The sequence below is a fragment of the Gymnoscopelus microlampas genome (genome assembly GCF_963454915.1).
Source record: "Gymnoscopelus microlampas genome assembly, chromosome: 21".
Lineage (NCBI taxonomy): Eukaryota > Metazoa > Chordata > Actinopteri > Myctophiformes > Myctophidae > Gymnoscopelus > Gymnoscopelus microlampas.
In genome coordinates, this window is record NC_139958.1 from 20,031,986 (window position 1) to 20,050,269 (window position 18,284).

At 38.2% G+C, this 18,284-nt stretch overlaps 1 protein-coding gene across 1 annotated transcript; it reads right to left on the bottom strand.

The window, feature by feature from the left end:
* Positions 1-242: 242 nt before the first annotated feature.
* LOC311037588 (uncharacterized protein) lies at positions 243-5,394 on the bottom strand. Its single transcript, XM_084046810.1, has 8 exons — positions 5,368-5,394; positions 4,867-5,058; positions 3,969-4,161; positions 3,239-3,396; positions 2,421-2,500; positions 2,080-2,193; positions 1,597-1,698; positions 243-870 (listed from the first exon to the last, which is right to left on the bottom strand). Exons 2-8 carry the CDS (start codon positions 5,001-5,003, stop codon positions 776-778), a joined length of 879 nt encoding a protein of 292 aa, XP_083902936.1. The 5' UTR covers positions 5,004-5,058; positions 5,368-5,394; the 3' UTR covers positions 243-775.
* Positions 5,395-18,284: the final 12,890 nt, after the last annotated feature.

An 18,284-nucleotide genomic window follows, 5' to 3' on the forward strand; every position in this document is an offset into this window, starting at 1 on the left:
GGACTCATAACCTTATAAGATCCGCCTCCTCACTCGCTCCCCCGGGTGGTCCAAACATTTCTCGGCAGTGGACAGATTGTTGCACAAGAAGCATGGCAATACAATATGTGAAGTCACATTTTGTATCTGAGCCAAAGAAGTTCTTCGCTAGTCAAAAATAATTACAAAGTATAGATGAGTAAAGACATTTATTTATTGCAATCTAACAAAAACTAATAAACATACATTTTGATTCTGCCATACGTCTTTTTTTTCTTCTCCAAAATTAGTTCCAGTATACAACTGATTTCAGTAAAGCAAGGTGCAAAGCAAGGCAAGACAAGTTTATCTGTACAGCACATTTCAACAACAAGGACATTACATTTGTCTTTACATAAAACATTAAGCAAAAGAAACCCATTATAAAATAACATTTCAATTCAGTAAAAAGTAAGAAAAAAGTGAAACACCTATCCTTAATAAGAAACACCTATTCAAGACACAGAGCAAAATACACAATATACAAGGACTTTTGAATAAAATAAAAAATAATAAAACAGAAAGCAGGCCACATTTAAACAAAGATGTAAAAGGGGATAGGTTTTAATCGTATCAGCTAAGATATGTCTGGATTATAGAAATAAATGTCAAAGTAATCAGTCGATGGGTCCTCTGTGATGGCATTTAAAATGTGTTGGTTATGTATTTGCATTATGCGCCCACCATCGTTTCCTCCAGCAAAGGTGGCTTTGAACACGGAAGTTGGTCGCTTGTGACTTATGTGGAGTTTACCTTTTTATCTATGGCCTGGACTGAACGGGCATCCAGGCCCTCTGGACAGACGGTTAACTGAATTCTCATGAGACATGTTCCAGTTTTCAGGACAAAACTCTGCAATGGTAAATACAAAGGAGAGTATTAGAAATAGTGAATTGTTCCTGAGATTATGATGGTGATGATAATAATTATTTCTTATCTTATTTCGATGCAAACAAATACATTGTTAGTTTAATAATATATTGTTTTGTCTTTGTCATGTTCTTGTGTATAATTGTCATATATGTAATACATTATACTTTACAATGCATTATAATCATTGTTACAACTCATTATAGTGTTAGTATAAGTCACTATAAGAGGTCATTTAGTGGTTTAAGTGAAGTAAAAAGAATGACATTCCTGGAGGTGTAGGCAGAACATTGTGTGTGTTGTTCTTGATTAGATTTGATGCTTTTTTCACTTTACTTGAAGCCCACAATGACAACTGACAATGACAAATGCATTAAAAAATGATCATGATCCTGGTCAAAAGTAAACTTCATAGTGACCAGTACTTATATACTTGACCTTACAAGTCATTATACATTAACATAATGAGTAATTATGAGTGTTTATAACTGTAATTATGCAGTGTTACTGTATAAGCAGATTATAACACATACATTCTTGATTTTATATGTAATTATAAAATAGTTTATAATGTGTTATGATTATTGTTATCAAGTATTTATGGGTGTCTATACATGTAACTGTAATTACTGTATACAGCATTATAAGCAGATTATAATGCTTTATAAGTATGTTTATAATACGTGAATAATAATAAAGGATATCTACCATCTCCCTTGTAGTGGAATGGTGGTGGTGTTATGAAATTGAGACAGTCAGCTTGATCCCTGGTTCCTTGGATGTAGTATTCATTCAGTTGTCCCTTTAAACCTCACGAAGAAAAAACAATCACAAAATTCACTATCTACAAGTTTCCAGCGGAGCGTGGGCGTCAGTTCCCACGGAAACAGGTGGATAAAAAAACATTTGGTGATACATTCACATTCTCTACACTGCCTTTTAGAGGATAGATCTACAGTAACTAGTAACTAGAGTTTTCAAATAAATGTAGTGGAGTAAAAGTACAATATTTGGATCTGAGAGCTACTGGAGTAGAAGTAAAAAGTATTGGAAATTTGGAAATACTCAAGTAAAGTACAAATACCTCAAAATTATACTTAAGCACAGTACTTAAGTACTGTACTTAGTACTTGGTACTAAGTTACTTTCCACCGCTGCAAACACTGAACACATCAGAACACTTCTGCTTACCATATACGAGAAGATAATCGAGAGGTGGGTAGTTAGGAACAAAAGCTTTTGCGGTCAGCACAAGGCATTCGTTGCAGGCCTTCAGAAACCGGATTTTGCATGAAGAGTTGAACTCTGCACAAGCAAGACAAGTGTGCTCAGTGGTGGAAAAAGTACTTGCATTTTTTACTTAAAAAAGTATCAATGCAATGTAGAAATGCTCATCATTATAAGTTTTCTTTTAAAGAGCAGATCTACAAGCTCACAATGCGTCACATCACAACGCATTGTGAGCTTGTAGATCTCTCTCCCTCTCCCTCTCCCTCTCTCTCACACACACACACACGCTTCCATTAACTTACCAGGTAAGTTAAGGTAGAGTGTATTGTTTCTTAGGGTCATGTTATGGAAATGATGGTAGACACACCATATTGTTTTATTTCTGCAAGATAAACACACATATGATGTAATAGCAGTACCATTTGAGCATCATGGGTCAGTTAATGTGCAGTGAATATACTAGCTGACATATTGGAGTCCAGTAATTAATTACCATGGTGCAAATATCTATTTTGATCAGGTTTGTGCATATCTGTAGACTATGTTTTTAGGATAAAAAATAAAAAGCATAAAAAGTTCTCCTATAATGGAGTCAATAGCAACTCCATCTTAGTATGCAAATCTTTTTCTATGCCAAATAATATGTTTAATACTGCTCTTTACGTGAAATAAAACCTGTGGTTCTCAACCTTTTCCGGATCAGGGCCCACTTGAAAATCATGAAAGTATTTGCGGCCCACCCATCAGGTTGGGTGGGCAGGTGGTTGGGCCGCGTGCATTTTCAGAGCACGTTTATATTAACGATCAATCAATTGATGGTGTTCCATCTTGGATCAATGGAACTAACATAGTATACTTTAAGCTCCTACAGAATGGGTATCAGAATGAAAGCACATTTCTTTCAAGGTTTTAGAGAAAAAAGTACCATGAAATAGCATTTTTTTTAATACAAAAATGTATAATTCATAGCAGATTCATATTCATGAAAGTCATATTATCATTGAAATCATAGTGTTTTGCGAATGATTTGGAGAGCCCACTTGTGATACAACCTGTGGTGATAAAATCACCACAGGTTGAGCATCACTGGAATAAATAGTTAATAATAGTTTTCACTCACTCAGGCCGAAGCAGCAGGTGTGACATGGTAAGGTTGATTGTCCCCGTGTTGGCGTCATTGTAGAACTCTGCCCAGGAGCTCTTGGCTTCGGTCAAGGCATACTTATCAATGGAGTCAGTAGAGTAGGCTTCCTGGAGAATCCACCTCCCAAGGAAGAGCTGCACAAAAGTCATTCATTTTCAGGCGCTTTAAAGCTGCAATACGGAACTTATTTTAACCCATTAAGACCTGAGGACCCGATTCTACAAATGCCTTCTAAATCAGTAGTTCTCACACAGTTGTCTCTATAATCTTTTAAAGAAACAAATTACCACTTATAGTGACCTATAATGACAGTATAATGCATTTAAACAGTGATTGCAATGCATTATAGGGGTGATTAAAAAGCATTATAACATGATTATAATGTCTTGATGAGAATTAACATGGGATGCATAGTAACGTTCTATGCGTCCCATGTTAATTCTCATCAATGATACTTTAGAAAGGGTCATTATACAATGGCTTATAATGTATTATGATTGCATTATGAGTACTTATGAGTGCTTAGAACTGTAATTATACAGTGCTATATGCATATCACAATGCATTTATACTTGACCTTATAAGTCATTATAGAATACGTTATAATGTGTTATGATTGAATATTTATGAGTTCTTATAACTACAATTGTACATTGCTATATAGCAGATTATAATGCATAGCAAGTGTTACCATGGTTCTCCCTACCTGGTTCTCAATCTCTGTTGTGTTGAGCGTCTTCAGCAGATCATTACAGGGTCTACGACTTGGTGTTGTTGCTGGTGATGGTGGTGGTTGTGGTTGTGGGTAGAATTGTTGGGTAGGATTTTTCTGCTGTTCCTCCCCGTTTAAACTCCTCACCAGGAGTGTCACAAGAATGGCTCCGCACGCTACAAAGATCCTATAGAACACTGTTCAGGAACATGACCTCGGAACTTGGGTAACACTAGTATGAACTCAAACCTACATACTGTACTGTAGTGCTGAAACCTAGCTCATATGTCTAAAAAACTAGCAGATCTGCGAGCTCAAAACGCGCCAGATCGTGACGTGTTTTGAGCTTGCAGATCGGCTAGTTTTGCTACTGTTGTTTAACACAGCAATATGACGAAGTGGGGTATTATTGAAAAAACGTAAAAGGTTTAAATATGGAGATTTAGGTTTCGACCCGACAGCAACGATAAGTTTCACAGTCCACACTATTTAATTTGGAATATTAATCATCTTGCTCACACATAAAGACCTCTGTGTTAATGTACCAATGTATAACTCTGAGTATACAAATGCATTTCGTCTCTGTCGGGTGGAAACCTCATATGTCCAAAACTGTTACTTTTCAGGATTAAAGTAAAAAAATAGCACAAGAAGCAGATCTACAAGCTCGAAACGCGTCACTTCGTGCCGCGTTTCGAGCTTGCAGATCTGCAACTTTTGATAATTGTGTGTGATGCTGTAGTACGATCAAGTAGGGGCGTTAAATTACGAAAGAAATACAAAGAGTAAAAATATGGAAATAGGAGGTTTCTTGGTTACATTTGTACGCTCTCACAGTTAAATTAATGCAATAAACTAATGTACTTTTTTCAATCCAAAAAAATAGGGATACAATGTAAGAAGAAGATGGCAAAGCACTTCCTTGACAGATGTCTTCTCAGGGAAGGTTTCGTCACCGGACACAAACTTTTCATTCTCAGGGGAATGAACCCGACTGCTGAACCACTGGCGGAGGTTGAGACGGGCCATCGCCAATCAGCGATCTTCAGCTGATCCACAAGTTTAAGGCTGCTCAGGTGATGTTCTGTGACAAGAATAAAGGAAAAAGTCGTTAAATTCTAGGTATCGGCATGCAGCATTTATACCAACATAAGAAGTAGGCTAATCTCTGAGCAAAAGGTCTACAGTATCTGTCTGTACAATTGTTAGTATCATTTACCTTAACCCTACAAAAGAGCAACAATGTTAGATTATGTAAGAAATGTGATGAGAAATAAAATATTACTCATTGTTACTAGCTAAGCAACACACGAGAAGAAATATGATTATATTTAAGATAGCAAAGTAACTCCATAAATTGTGTAGCAGTCATAAAAGAAAGAAAGTTAGTTACCGCAAAAGTGCAGTCCACAGGTCTGTGTGTAGAATGTCCCTAATGCAAAAATGTCCCAGTAATTATACGATCTCAACTTCTCTAAAAGTGTATTAATCCTCACCACATCTACCAAAAGGTTGCATTCATCCGGATTGCAACACATTATCAAAAAGTCCCTTCATTTGAGTGTGGAACAGTTTGCCACACAGTTTTATTAAGTCACAGTAACGGTTAAATACGTTGGTTTTCCCCCGGCCTTTCATTCCAAGTTTCCTCTATTCAGTGATGGAAGAAGTACTCACATGTTTTACTTAAGTGAATGTATCAATACGGCAATGTAGATATACTCTGTTACAAAATGCACTTGAGTAAATGTACAAGAGTATTGGGATCAAAATAAACTTAAAGTACCAAAAAGTACTTGAGTAGTTCTCACATTTAAAGATGTTCAAAAATAGCAGCGCAGCACGAAGTGACGCGTTGTGAGCTTGTATATCTGCCATTTTTGAATAGCCAACAAACAAAAATCTAAAATGACACAGATTTTAATGGGTTAAATATTCAGTCATATAGGACATTCAATAAGATGCCAATATAAACACATTTTACCCAGATGTCTGTGTGGCAATACACTAATACAAAAAGGAGTAAAATTCACTGGGGATCGAATTGAATCCAATTTCTTAAGCTATCCTGATACAAGAAGCATATTAATACAATATGTGAAGCGTCATTTTGTATCTGAACCAAAGAAGGTAGTCGCTGGTCAAAAATAATTACAAAGTAGGCTATAGATGAGTATAGACATTTATTTATTGCAATCTCACAAAAACAAATAATCATAAATCTTGATTCTGCCATTCATATTTTTTTTCTTCTTCAAAATGAGTTCCAATATATAACTGATTTCAGTAAAGCAAGGTGCAAAGCAAGCCAAGCCAAGTTTATTTGTATAGCACATTTCAACAAGGCAATTAAATTTGTCTTTACATAAACCATTAAGCAAAAGAAACCCATTATAAAAGGACATTTGAATTCAGTAAAAAGGAAGAAAACAGTTAAACACCTATCTCTCCCTGATAAGAAACATCTGTTCAAGACACAGAGCAATATACACAATATACAAGGACTTTTTAATACAATAAAAATAATAAAAGAAGTAAAAATACAAAAATAAAACAGAACGCAGGATACATTTAAACAAAGATGTAAAAGGAGAATAGGGCAATCATATCAGATAAAATATGTCTGGATTATAGAAATAAATGTCAAAGTAATCAGTCGATGGGTCCTCTGTGACAGCGTTTAAGATGTGTTGGTTATGTATATGCATTATGCGCCCACCATCGTTTCCTCCAGCAATGGTGGCTGTGAACACGGAAGTTGGTCGCTTGTGACTTATCGGTCAGCGCAAGGCATTCGTTGCAGGTCTTCAGAAACCGGATTTGTGCTGTAGAGTTGAACTCTACAGTAGCAAGACAAGTATGGTCAGTGGTGGAAAAAGTGCCGTACTCGCATTTTTTACTTAAGTATAAGTATCAATACTGCAATGTAGAAATACTCTGTTACAAGTAAAAGTCCGGAATTAAAAATGTACTTGAGTAAAAGTACAAAAGTCATCAAAATGTACTTAAAGTACCAAAAGTAAAAGTAGGCTTCTCTTTATGCAGAATGTCCCATTTCACAAGTTTTCAAAAATAATCATTTGAAAATAGCTGATCTACAAGCTCACAATGCGCATTGTGAGCTTGTAGATTGGCTATTTTCAAATGGCCGAAATGTATAGGGCTGAAGTGGTTACAGTACAAAGTAATTAGAAACTAAAGTTATCAAATAATTGTAGTGGCGTAAAAGTAGTGAAAATGAATGAGTGAATGAATATTTGCCTCTGAGATGTAGTGGAGTAAAAGTAGTGAAAATGAGAACATCTGCAGTTTACCTTTTTATCTATGGCCTGGACTGAACGGGCATCCAGGCCCTCTGGACCGACGGTTAACTGAATTCTCATAAGACATGTTCCAGTTTTCAGGACAAAACAATGGTAAATCTGCAATGGTAAATACAAAGAAGAGTATTAGAAATAGTTAATTCCTCCTGAGATGATGATAATGATGATGATGATGATTATAATTAGTTCTTATCTTATTATTTAGATCTTATATAGATGTAAAGAAATGCATCAAATTCATTATTAGTAAAATAAATGAAATAACCTTCTTTGAAGCCCATGATTTTAATATTTTTTATAATACTGTTTTGTCTTTGTCGTGTTCTTGTGTATAATTCTCATAGATGTAATACATTATACTTTACAATGCATTATAATCATTGTTACTATACAAGGTAAAGTAATGCTATTCCTGGAGGTGTAGGCAGACACGTTTTGTGTGTTGTTCTTGAATAGATTTAATGCAATATTTCACTTTACATGAAACACACAATTACAACTTATAATCACATTATAATGGATTATAACAGGGATTATAATGCATTATAAAATCAGCTTCATAGAAAGTGTTATACAGTATCTACCTGCACCATCTCCCTTGTAGTGGAATTGTGGTGGTGGTGTTACGAAATTAAGACATTGAGCTTGCTGCCTGGTTCTTTGAATGAAATGTTCATTCAGTTGCTCGTTCAAACCTCAAGAAGAAAAAACAAACATCACAGAATTCACTATAAAACATTTGGATACATAGCCTACACATACTCTCCTCTGCATTTTAGAGAATAGATCAAGAATCAAGATTACAAATCCAAATACTGAACACATCAGAACACTTCTGCTTACCATATACAAGAAGATAAGTCAGAGGTGGGTAACCAGGAACATGAGCTTGTGCGGTCATTGCAAGGCATTCGTCGCAGGTCTTCAGAAACTTGATTTGTGCTGAAGAGTTGAACCCTACAAGTATGGTATGAGGACACGTATCACATAAGAACCTAAAGAATGGGTTTCAAACAAGGTTGGCAGTTTTTCAGTAGGATGAAACAGCTTGCTTTCTGTTTGATTTCAAGTACTGCAGCTCATGGCAAAGCAAGTTCCACATGGACTCTAGTGTGCTTATAGCAGATCTAAAAGATTTTAGGATTTACAGGGTTTAATGTGTTACAGGTACTGTCCGTTGTAGCTATCAACATTATTCACTCCTCCATTGAAGGTAGGATTTGCTGTCAAGCTTTAAAGACAAACAATGTCCCATGTCTGCTATGAATAGATTTAATGGTATAATTACTAGGGCATTATGCTCTTGAGGGCCACACCACTTTCCTTAAGAATGCCATTTAGCCCAGAATCAAGATGCTGTTCATCTGCATCCACCAAAGAGAATGACCATATTCTTCCTCTTTGTGATGGTGCTGTCTGTTATAGCTATCGACATTATTCACTCCTCCATTTAAGGTAGGATTTGCTGTCACGGTTTAAAGACAAACAATGCATTATGTCATATTGTTGGCAGGGATAGGAATCTTACAAACTACTGTGACACCCGATTGATTTCAGCATGGCATATATCAGTGTACTATACAGTTTTGTCATGAATGTTTAATTATTATAGACAAAACTCTCCCCATCAGATATCAGTTGGATTTTAGGATCAAGGGTGGACCCTGAATTAAAACGATGGAGCAGAATATGTGAACTACGTTTCACTATGGTCTGGTTTTCATCACTGTTTATGAAAGGTTTGTGCACTTTCAGAGCATCTAGGCATTTTAAAGCAATATAAAATGTGATGACACACATTCACTCACACTCACACACACACACACACACACACACACACACACACACACACACACACACACACACACACACACACACACACACACACACACACACACACACACACACACACACACACACACGCACACACACACACACACACACACACACACACACACACACACACACACACACTTAACTTACGAAACAGGTTAAGGTAGAGTGTATTGTTTCTGAAGGTCATGTAATTGAAATGATGGTAGGCACACCATATTGTCTTATTTCTGCAAGATAAACATACATAGATAAAGTAGTAGTATCATTTGAGCATCATGGGTCAGTTAAAGGTGACTCTCCACCAAACATAAAAGTTGGCATTTAGTTCAGCACAAACTGTCGTCCGATGCGCACATTGTTGTGCGCATGCGTTAGAGCTGGCAGCGCTGGCCTGCAAGAGCCTGCCAGTGTTGCCAGGTCTGCTTATTATAAGCGACTTTGGGCTTGCCTTCCTGTAAAGTCGCTTGTAATTATTAATAGTTGCGCCCCCAAATCATTGGCAAAACACTATGATTTTAATGATAATATGACATTCAAGTAATTATTCTTGTATTCATAATTCAGAGGCTCTATACAACTACGTATAATGATAGTATGATAAGGTTGGCAAGGAATATCACTTCAAACACTAGCCATGCTTTGTATGGAGAATATAGGTTGCTGCCTTCAGGAAGGAGATACGGTGTTCCTACATACAATAAGGTCAAACTGAAGAGGTCCTTTGTCCATCAGACGACACTGAGGCTTAATCAGGATTTATAGGCCAAGGGTAGGCTGAGAGGTGGACATTGCTCTTGTCTTTGTATGTCTTTATGTATGTATTTTGTATTGTGTTTTGTTTTTCTTGTGTCATGTCAAATGTGTGAACTGTTTATTGTTGCATACATGGCTGCTGGGTCGCAAGACAAATTTCAGTGTGAACTGACAATAAAGTATTATCGTATCGTATCGTATCGTAATTCAAATTATGAATATGCCATGAATTATATTGTATTTAAAAAACTGAAATGTCATGGTATTTTTTCTTTTAAACCTTGAAAAAAACAGGCTGGGAACAAACAGTTTATCACTCACTTAGGCCGAATCAACAGGTGTCCCATAGTAAGATTGAATGTCCCAGTGGTGGTGTCATTGTAGAACTCTGCCCAGGAGCTCTTGGCGATGGTCAGGGCATACTGATCACTGGAGTCAGTAGAGTAGGCTTCTTGGAGAATCCACCTCCCAAGCAACAGCTGGATGAAAGTCATTCATTTTCAGGGACTTTAAAGCTGCATTTCGGAACTTATTTTAATGAATACAATGTTATTTTAACTAATCTGCGTGGTCGATTATGTTTTAAAACACGATATAACCAGTACATCTGCAGTGGTTGGAGATGGTTTCCCCATTACTCTCCTATTGAGAAATTTAGACCCTGGGGTCAGGTAGGACTCCTGGTTTACAAGTAGCACTGCCTGAAGCGCATGAACGCAACATCTACCCCGGCCATGCCCATCTTGGAAGAGTCATAGAAATTAGGATATCTCTGCTGTCCAGCCAGAAACTGCTAACTCCAAAACGCTCATTGTTCAGGAAACGAAAAAACAAGATATACGTTTTTCAGAAAATGAAGAAAACCTTATATTTTTAAAACAAAGCAATATTACCTCGTCAAAGTTGGTATAGTGACTGTATATATTGTGAGATACTTGCATGTGTCATTATATTATCAACACTTTACCCAAATCGCGGGTAAATCAACACTTTATCCAGCGCGAGTGGAGTTAGAAGTTTCAGACGAACAGAAATCAAGCTGAAATGGAGTTAGGTGTCCAAACAACAGTAGCTCCACTCGCTGCTGAGAGAGGTTTCAAAAGGGTACAGATTGCCAAAAGCTAACAATGGATCTCCAAGCTCACAATGCATCACAACAACGTGTGAATTAATGCCCTGATGCTTCATGACACTTATTATATAGGCCTACAACAATAAACAGGACTTTAAATAGAGGTAGTAGAACACTAGCGCGACAGAAATGCTATGAACGTCTTTCTTCTTATCACAATGCTCTCCTCATTAAACACTTCATAGATTTTAGAAATACAATTACTTGTTTTCATAACATTAGCGTCAGTGCTGTTTGATAAACAGGTACACTGCATAGTTTTAACAGACTACGGGGAGTCTGTTTACGTGTTGTTCCTCCTCGTTCACTGCGCACCGTGCACTGCTAATGCTGTGCTGTAGCGCTGTGTAGAGGAGAGGGGGGAGTTGTTTGTTTTTGACGGACAGTTTGAGGATCCAATGGAGTTGGGAGTTTTCGTCTGAGGCGCTTTTTAATACTTTTCATTGGTTCAAATGTTTAGATTTTTTACACAGATGTGAAGGGTGTTCAATAGCGTCGATTTATGAAAAAAAAAACAAAACCTGAAAATGGAGTTAGTTGTTCCCGGCTGGACACCGACGATATATTAATTTGTAAAAGTTAAAAGTTACAGATTACACCTTTAATTTCACACTCAGTTTAGGAAGATGGTTAGAGGTTAGGGAGAATGCAGTCAGTGTAAATCAGCAGCACTGTATGTGAGTGCATGTGCTTTCTACAATGGTCTCCCTACCTGGTTCTCAACCTCTTCTGTGTTGAGAGGCTTCAGCAGTTCACTACAGAGTCTAGGAGTTGTTGTTGTTGTTGTTGCTGCTGTGGTTGCTGTTGTTGTTGTGGTTGCTGTCGTTGTTGTTGTTGTTGGTGGTGATGGTGGTGGTTGTGGTGGTGGGTAGAATTGTTGGGTAGGAAGTTTCGCCTGTTCGTCCCTGTTGACACTAATCACCAGGAGTGCCACAAGAATGGCTCCGTACGCAACAAATACCCTATAGAGCACTGTTCAGGAACATGACCTCGGAACTTGGGTAACACTATAAACTCAAACCTACACATCGTTGCTGTCGGGTGAAAACCATTATGTCCAGAACTGTTACTTTTCAGGATTCAAATTCAGAAATAGCAAAAATATCAGATCTTCGAGCTCAAAGCGTGTCAGATTGTGGCGTGTTTTGAGCTTGCAGATTGGCTAGTTTTGCTGCTTTTGTTTAACAGAGCAATATGACGAAGTAGGGCATTAATGAAAAAACATAAAAGATACATACATAAAATAAGAGGTTTCTACCCGACAGCAACGATAAGTTTCACAGTCCAAACGATTTGATTTGGAATATTAATCATCTTGATCACACACAGAAAGACCTCTGTGTTAATGTATCAATGTATAACTCTGAGTATACTTAATGGTTACATTTGTACGCTCTCACACTTAAATTAATGCAATAAACTAATGTACTTTTTTCAACAATAAGACAGTAAAAAACTGAGAGGGATACAATGTAAGAAGAAGACGGCAGAACACTTCCATGACAGATGCCTTCTCAGGGAGGGTTTCGTCAGCGGACACAAACTTGTCATTCGAAATAGAATGAACCCTGCTGAACCAATGGCGCAGGTTGAGACGGGCCATCGCCCATCAGTGTTCTTCAGCTGACCCACACGTTTAAAGGCTGCTCAGGTGATGTTCTGTGAAAGGAAAAAAAGTTGTTAAATTCTAGGTATCAGCACCATATCACCATCACCTGGGATAATGAAGTGACCATGTACCTAAACTCTGAACCAAAATGAAAACAGAACAGATGCTTTTCCATGAACAAGAAAATGTAATGTACAGTAACTGTAAATAAATAGTGTTAGGGAGCACAATGTTATTTTTTCAATACCGGTTAACAATGTTCTTTTTAATTCACAAGTAAAACTCACTCCCATGGCAAACAGCAACCACTGTGAACTCTGTATACCGGTGGTTCTTAAGGTTGGGTCCTTGAGGGGGTTCCAGGGGTCCTCAGATAAATGATTGACCACCAACTTATGGTGATCCGTGGTCTAATGTAGGGGTCCGGGGACCCCCATGGCCCTGTATATATGCGCTATTTTACAAAAGTCTTGACATTCTTTGAAAAACTTCTAAGACATTTTTAACACCACAAATCTTGTATGGGGGGTCCTTCGCACAAAATATTTTCAGATGGGGGTCCTTGACAACAGTTTGAGAACCACTGCTGTGTACTTCATTGACCGGGGTCTCCAGGGTCTCTATACTAGCCCCACTGCTTTTTTCCCTCTACACCAAATCGCTTGGCCTAAAACAGCCATTCTACAAGCTCACTGTGTTGTGATCGTTGTAAGCTTGTAGAATGGCTGTTTTAGAGCGTGAGTGTTGTAGATCTGTATGAAATACTTTACACATAGGCCTACTTATTTATACTTATGCTTTATTCTTTATACTTATCTGTAGATACGTATTAATCAAATGTTGGACATTTCAGTATGAAAAGCAGGCTAAACATTAGCCTGTGTTTCTTAAACTTACAGTCCAAATATAGATGTTGCCTGGATGGTTATAATGTTTCGCAAAAGGAGGGGGAAAATCTAACAGGGGGTTCGGTAAGCACACATATTTCAAATAAAATCATTTTATTAATGACGAGCACATACGCACGTAAGAGAAGTTTAAATCATTGGATGCTGCTGGATCCCCCCAAAAGATTAAATAAATACTGTAGCTGTCCAGGTCCTCAATCCAATTTTATGAGTTTATTGCCTCTCAAATGTTTCGGGAAGGACGGCCTCCTTTAATGTGCTACTTGGCAAACAAACCAACATGTTCAACACAGGTGCAGTCTTTTAAATATAATTATGTTTGGCATTGCACGCCGTACGTCAGATAAGAGAGTGTAGAGAGACATGAAACTCACTGAGGGGCCTAGAGAGGGTAGACACTATGACAGCAGTTGGATTCAAACTTAAGTTCATCATGACTCACAAGGTACATTGTGTTTCTTCGTGAATTAATGCCCTACTTGATCATACTACAGCGTCACACACACAAAAGCATCACAAGTAGCAGATCCACAAGCCCAAAACGCGGCGCGAAGCGACGCGTTTTGAGCTTGTAGATCTGCTACTTCTGATGCTTTTGAATTTGAATCCTGAAAAGTAACCGACATGTGAGGTTTCCACCCGACAAAGACGATATAACTGTAGTTAGTGCGTTAACAAGCTAGTCCAGAGAGGGGACTAGAGTCCAGGTAAATAGCTGGTCAGACTCTCTGGTTAGTGCAAGCATACAGCAGAGCGGTGGTTCTCAAACTTTCTCATGTCAAGGACCCCCCAAATTGACACTTATTAGCCCGCGGACCCCCATTTGAAAAGATATGCCAAGGCCCCCCATAAGAGAAGTTTTTTTTACGGCTCTATAGCAGTGATTTTCAACCATTTTCATTTCAAGGACCCCCAGTTTGACATGCATTAGGCTACGACCACCATTTAGTGGCATTTCTCTGGGACCCCAATTTATATTTTAAAATCAATGTTTATTTAACTCTAAGAGTGTACAAAAATGGTTCTATTTGTACACTGAGTTACAGACCCAAGGGTCCACTTGGTTCCCAACTATCTATCATTTAGCTGGGGACCCCCTGGAACTCCCTCAAGGACCCCTGGGGGTCCCCGAACCCACTTTGAGAACCACTGCAGTAGAGAAGTCGATTGTGAATTAAAAGTGGGCCTTACAGTACATGCTGGCTGTTGGCAGTTGAAGATTGTGGTCTTATCAATAGAGAAGTCTTACAAAGGGATTTATGTCAGTTAGGCGGAGAGAGATGTTAACAGAAAGGTTGTGGTTTGATGTGGAAGTAACTTTGGAAATATCGGCCACAAACCGACTGTGTAGGTTTGCACAAGTTCCATTATACACGTGCACGCACTCACACAAAATCCAAAGTGTGTGTGTGAATTCATAGTTCATAATAATATTATTTGTATTTACTATAACAGAGGTAAATTCTACACCCATAAAATACATATTTGAACCATTTCCAACCTGGCGTCCCTATTTTGGCAAAAATTATACTTTCTGTTATCATGACGTGTTTTGAGATCAGCTATTTTAGCTATTTCTATAAACATTGACAGAGTTAGTGTATATGGATATCGTATTAGAGGCTATTGTGCATGGCTATTAATACAGGTGTGCCTTGAGAGCTATAGAACTCAAATAAATGATGCGTTATAAAATGTTGAAATGTTGAAAACAGCAACATGCCAGATATGTGTAACACTGTGGTTTAATCTCAGACCTGCACACACGACCAACCTCGTGTCCCTAAATAAACCTGCACACACGACCAACGTTGTGTCCCTAGATAAACCTGCACACACGACCAACCTCGTGTCCCTACATAAACCCACAAAGTGCGTAACGTTCAAATTAAGGGCATTGGTTTGATATTAACACAAACATCTGACTAATGTGTCCCTCAATATGAAGTGCTTTTTATTGGTGTGCGTGCGTCTGCGTGTACGTTTGCGTGTGTGCGTGTGTGCGTGTGTGTGTGTGTGTGTGTGTGTGTGTGTGTGTGTGTGTGTGTGTGTGTGGTGTGTGTGTGGTGTGTGTGTGGTGTGTGTGTGTGTGTGTGTGTGTATGTTCTTGTATACTGTGTCTCTGTAAACATTTTAATAGCATAGCAACCCAACAGCCTGTTTGTCAAAACAAGAACACTCTGACACCCAGCCACAGCATCACTCATATCCACGAGTTTACACTTTGACACCCAGCTCACAGCATCAGTAACTATGCTTGACAGGTCGTGTACGTTTGACTGTGTTTAATATATACATCTTCGTGTCGGTTGGAAGCCTTGGATGTCCAAAACCGTTACTTTTCAGGAAATGGAAAAGAAGCTATGCTCAATGGATCAAAAGTAGTTATTATTGAGTCACGTAACTACTTTTCATTGGTTCAATATTTATAAAAACCCACAGACAGACTTACAGTAACGTTGTATTACAGTGTTTAAAAAAATAACAAACAGTGCAACACGCTGTGAGCTTTTAGAGCAGTTATTTCCACTACATTTGTGCATCAGTCTTGTACGGCGAAATAGGCATTAATTTACGAAAACGCAAAAAAAGTTGAAATACGGAGAAAGGTTTCTGCCAGACAGCGATGATATACATACTGTATGTGCAAAAGTAGTTATGCAGCAGTATACATGCCTCTTAGTGCAGTCAGTGACTTAATGTCTTTAAGATCATAATAAACTAGGGAGTGAAAGACTTTGATGTGTGCTATTGACGTAATCAACTATACATGATGCAAAGGCTAGCCAAGTAAAAGTAAAACAAAACTATGTCTAGTCAAAACCCACATGCATTCTCAAAAATAAAGACAAAATTGACTGCTTCTTTGGTTGAAGAGATGAAAATGATACAAACAGAACAGACACCTGTCAAATACTCACTCATGGTGTCATTTGACACAATCAGAGTGAGGGGTAGAATGGAGCAGACCAACGACGGTTAGTAATTTGACAATTGTTGGTTAACTGTGCCCACTTCAAATCAGTGCGATCGAGTCCAAACATGCACTCCCATGTCAAATTAAACACACACACAAGAATTCTCAAAGCAAAAACTAAAGCGTCTACTTTGAAGACAAGAAACTCTTATCCAACTTGTACAGATAGGCTACTATACTATCCACATTGCTTCAGAAACACAAAAGACTAGAAAACAAAGACCTAAGTGTTACAATAATTAAATATTTTTCTAATTATTATGAATGCCAACTAAAGTGCAATATGGTAGGAATTGTCAGGTTTGGTTCTGTCTTCAGGAAGAGATGATGACAACTTGCACTAAGTTATAACTCATGATTTAACTGGGGCCATGAAATGCCAAATCACTCATCAAATGTGTCTGTTAACAATTTATATTGCAATTGTGATTGATTTGCACGTTCCCCGACACTGAATTTACATGAATATATACTGCGAAAAAAGCCAAAATGCTCACACACCAAACACAAGTTGCCGTTCTACAAGCTCACAATGCATCAGAACGTGACATGTTGTGAGCATGTAGATCTGCCATTTAAAAAGTTAAAATTGTGAACATTTTTTTAATGTTTGCCTATAATGACACGCCTAAAATAGGGATGCCAGCGTGAGATTGGCTAAATTCTGGCATCAAAGCCTTGCCCAATTCCTGTTCCAGGCCTCAGACATCAACCCCTATCCACTCCACAAACACCCACACACACATACATTCCCATCCATCTTCAGACATCAGAGCCCAATGCCTGCCTTCCTGCACCTCTTGTAATTGCCAAGGAGAAGAACAAAAACTCCCTTGTTAGCAAAATATAAATGAAACTGCAAGTCTTTACCATACGGTGGTTCTCCCACGACCTTCACACCGATCATCTGGATGCTGTGTCCAGCAGCATTTTAAGGTGGACCATTACAGCAAGCCCAATTTATACTTGGTCGTGCGTTGTGTCTTGCACCATAAATAGCCGATCTACAAGCTCACGACGCGTCACAGCGCGCAACGTTGTGAGCTTGTAGATCGGCTATTTCTACAAGAGATTGGCTATTTTCCGCATAAATCAGGCTTTATTGATCCCGCGGGGTAAATTCAGTTTTATATCACTTATTATTCCTACAAATAAAATTGCTCTGCGTTAAATCATCAACCATTGTTCCTAAACATGGTTACCTGCTTCACTGACTACAGGTTTAAATGGCTATAACATGCAGATTTCAGTATTGTTGATAATGTATTATACTCCGGGTCACTTTGGAAGTGGTGTGATGTGGTGTGGTGGATGGGTACCTCGCTGCACAGTCTAACACAGAGCCTTATATGCTGCAACTGCTGAAAAACACAGAATGAACATTTTAGTCATAATATACACCTTCCAAGATTGTGCAGCATTTCACGTCCACAATTGCAAGCAAAAGCCTGGCCAGACAAGTCGTTAACCGGTGATATTGCGGAGCTGAGAAAGTAATCTGTGCACTAGTTTTGGTGACCTCGGATCATTTGTGGGGTTACAAAGGAGTCCTAAAGCTAAAAGGCCAGGATTAGATTGGTTAAAAATCAAATCCTGGGGTAAAAAAAATTATGAGGGTGGGAGGGGTATCAAAAACAGAGACATGGATTTCCCCATCCCCCCAGTAAATCGAACCCCGAAAAGGGCCCTGACATGTTGACTGACTGAGGAGAGGGCTTTAGTGGCATACATAAAGGCTGCAATGGCATATACTGAACATTGCTTTGTATAGT

Coding starts and splice junctions, on each gene's coding strand:
- LOC311037588 (XM_084046810.1), bottom strand. CDS start 5,003: ATGGCCCGTCTCAACCTCCGCCAGTGGTTCAGCAGTCGGGTTCATTCC. Junction 3,397..3,968: donor CAACAGAGATTGAGAACCAG/GTAGGGAGAACC, acceptor ACTTTTGTGCAG/CTCTTCCTTGGGAGGTGGAT. Junction 871..1,596: donor ATTCCACTACAAGGGAGATG/GTAGATATCCTT, acceptor TTACCATTGCAG/AGTTTTGTCCTGAAAACTGG.